The sequence below is a fragment of the Propithecus coquereli genome, unplaced genomic scaffold (genome assembly GCF_000956105.1).
Source record: "Propithecus coquereli isolate 6110/MARCELLA unplaced genomic scaffold, Pcoq_1.0 Scaffold83, whole genome shotgun sequence".
Lineage (NCBI taxonomy): Eukaryota > Metazoa > Chordata > Mammalia > Primates > Indriidae > Propithecus > Propithecus coquereli.
Window position 1 is genome coordinate 3,308,132 of NW_012154507.1, and position 1,955 is coordinate 3,310,086.

Consider the following 1,955-nt stretch of genomic DNA (forward strand, 5'->3'; position numbering starts at 1 on the left):
CCTGGCATGTGATTTTTATGCTTAGGTGAAAAATACTTTTATAGAAGTTTTGAATATAGATGTATGTTTTTGTTTCTCTTATGAAATAATATTTTAAAACGTAATAATGCCATAACTTGCTTACAATTTTCAAAGGTAAACTCTGAATGGTTTGTTAAAAGTGATTAATGGCTATTAATAGTGAACTAATTAAAATATATGGATGAAAACTATGCTTTTCTTTTGAGAAAGGTTTAAATGCTCCCTTTTTTCTTTTGAGGGAAATCTCAGTGGTGTTTTTAGCTCCCTGCTATGGTTTTAATGTGTCTCCCCAAAAGCATGTGTTGGAAACTTAATCCCCAATGCAACAATGTTGGGAGGTGAGGCCTAGTGAGAGGTGATTAGGCCATGAGGACTCTCGTCCCATGAATGGACTAATGCCATTATCTCAGGAGTGGGTTCATTATAAAGGGGAAAGTCTGGTCCTCTTGCGCTCTCTCTCATCCTTTCTTTGCCCTTCTGCCATGGGATGACACAACAATAAGGCCCTCTCCATATGCTGGCTTCTCGATCTTGAACTTCCCAGCCTCCAGAATCATGAGCCAGTAAATTTCTGTTCATTATAAATTACTCAGTCTGTGTTGTTTTGTTACAGCAGCACAAAACAGAGTAAGATATTCACTAATTAAGATAACTGAAGGAATTGTTCTAGGAAAAAGGAATGTTTCATTAACTTTTTCAATATATATTCATATTCCCATTTTTCTGATGTTTCATGTGAGACAAACATGGGAATGAGATGTAGGTTACTTTGAGAATGAAGACATGTTCAGAAGGACTTTGGAAATAAGTATCTACAAACCCCTAAGGTTTTTATTGTGATGACTTTTAACTTGAGTATATTGTATTTGGGTACAAAAATCTTTCCACAGGATTCATATTTTTTCTAAACCAGGATCATTTAATGTAGATGAGATGGTATTTAGATAATTTAGATATTCTTTTTAAAATGATCATATATAATGGAAAATACATTCCCAGAAGAAAAAATATAAATGACCAACATACATTAAATATAAGCTAAATTTTGCTAATAAGCAATGAAGTCCAAATTCAACAATTGGGTTTTTTTTTTTTTCTGTCAGATTGGCAAAGATGATAAATATTGCTAATCCCAGTATTAGGGCTTAGTTTACAGTAAGTGAATTCTAGGTGTCAGCAAGAGTGACTCTTCCTGGGGCTCTGAGGGAGACTCTGTTCCCTTCCTGTCTTCTAGGTTCTGGTGGTTGTGACAATCCTTAGCATTCCTTGCCTTGTAGACACATCACTCCAGTCTCTGCCATGGATTCTGCATTCAGACTTTACCCTACAAAAAGACATATAATGATTTTATTGCAGAAACACAGGACAACACTATAGTAGCCATTACGGCCATGCCTACCGATCCCTTCTTTCCTCGAGACTAGCTATGTTTTCTCTGAAAAACTCTCTAGTCTCCTTGGGATCCATAAAAGTACTGTTTAAATATTTTTCTTGCCAGAAGTAAAAGAAAAATCGGAGGCTAAAAGATTGGCTGGTGAAGGTAAAATTAAGTTTTCTAAAGCTAGCAAATTTTTCTTGCTAATGTACGTTTCAGGAAAGTTGTATAATGAGTGATAATTTTTCCCTTGACCTGAACTACATTTTTAAGTTTTTATGTTTTTTTACTGGATTTTTAATTATGGAGAGACTCCCAAGTGATTTGGATTTGTTTTTGCCAATGTTTCTTACCTTTATTTTTCTTGTAGAATGGAAAATTGGTCACTGCAGTTTCTAATAATACTATTCAAGTGCACACATTTCCTGAAGGAGTTCCAGATGGTATATTGACTCGCTTCACTACAAATGCAAACCATGTGGTCTTTAATGGGGATGGCACTAAAATTGCTGCTGGATCTAGGTAAGGCTCTTTGACATCAGAAAAGGAAATAATGTTA

General features: G+C 35.0%; 1 protein-coding gene across 1 annotated transcript in view; it reads left to right on the forward strand.

The window, feature by feature from the left end:
- WDHD1 (WD repeat and HMG-box DNA binding protein 1) overlaps window positions 1-1,955 on the forward strand; it is a 98,724-nt gene that overhangs the window by 16,562 nt on the left and 80,207 nt on the right. Inside the window, exon 3 of the mRNA XM_012663740.1 lies at window positions 1,767-1,918. Coding sequence (XP_012519194.1) covers window positions 1,767-1,918 — 152 coding nt within the window. The remainder of the gene's footprint in view (window positions 1-1,766; window positions 1,919-1,955) is intronic.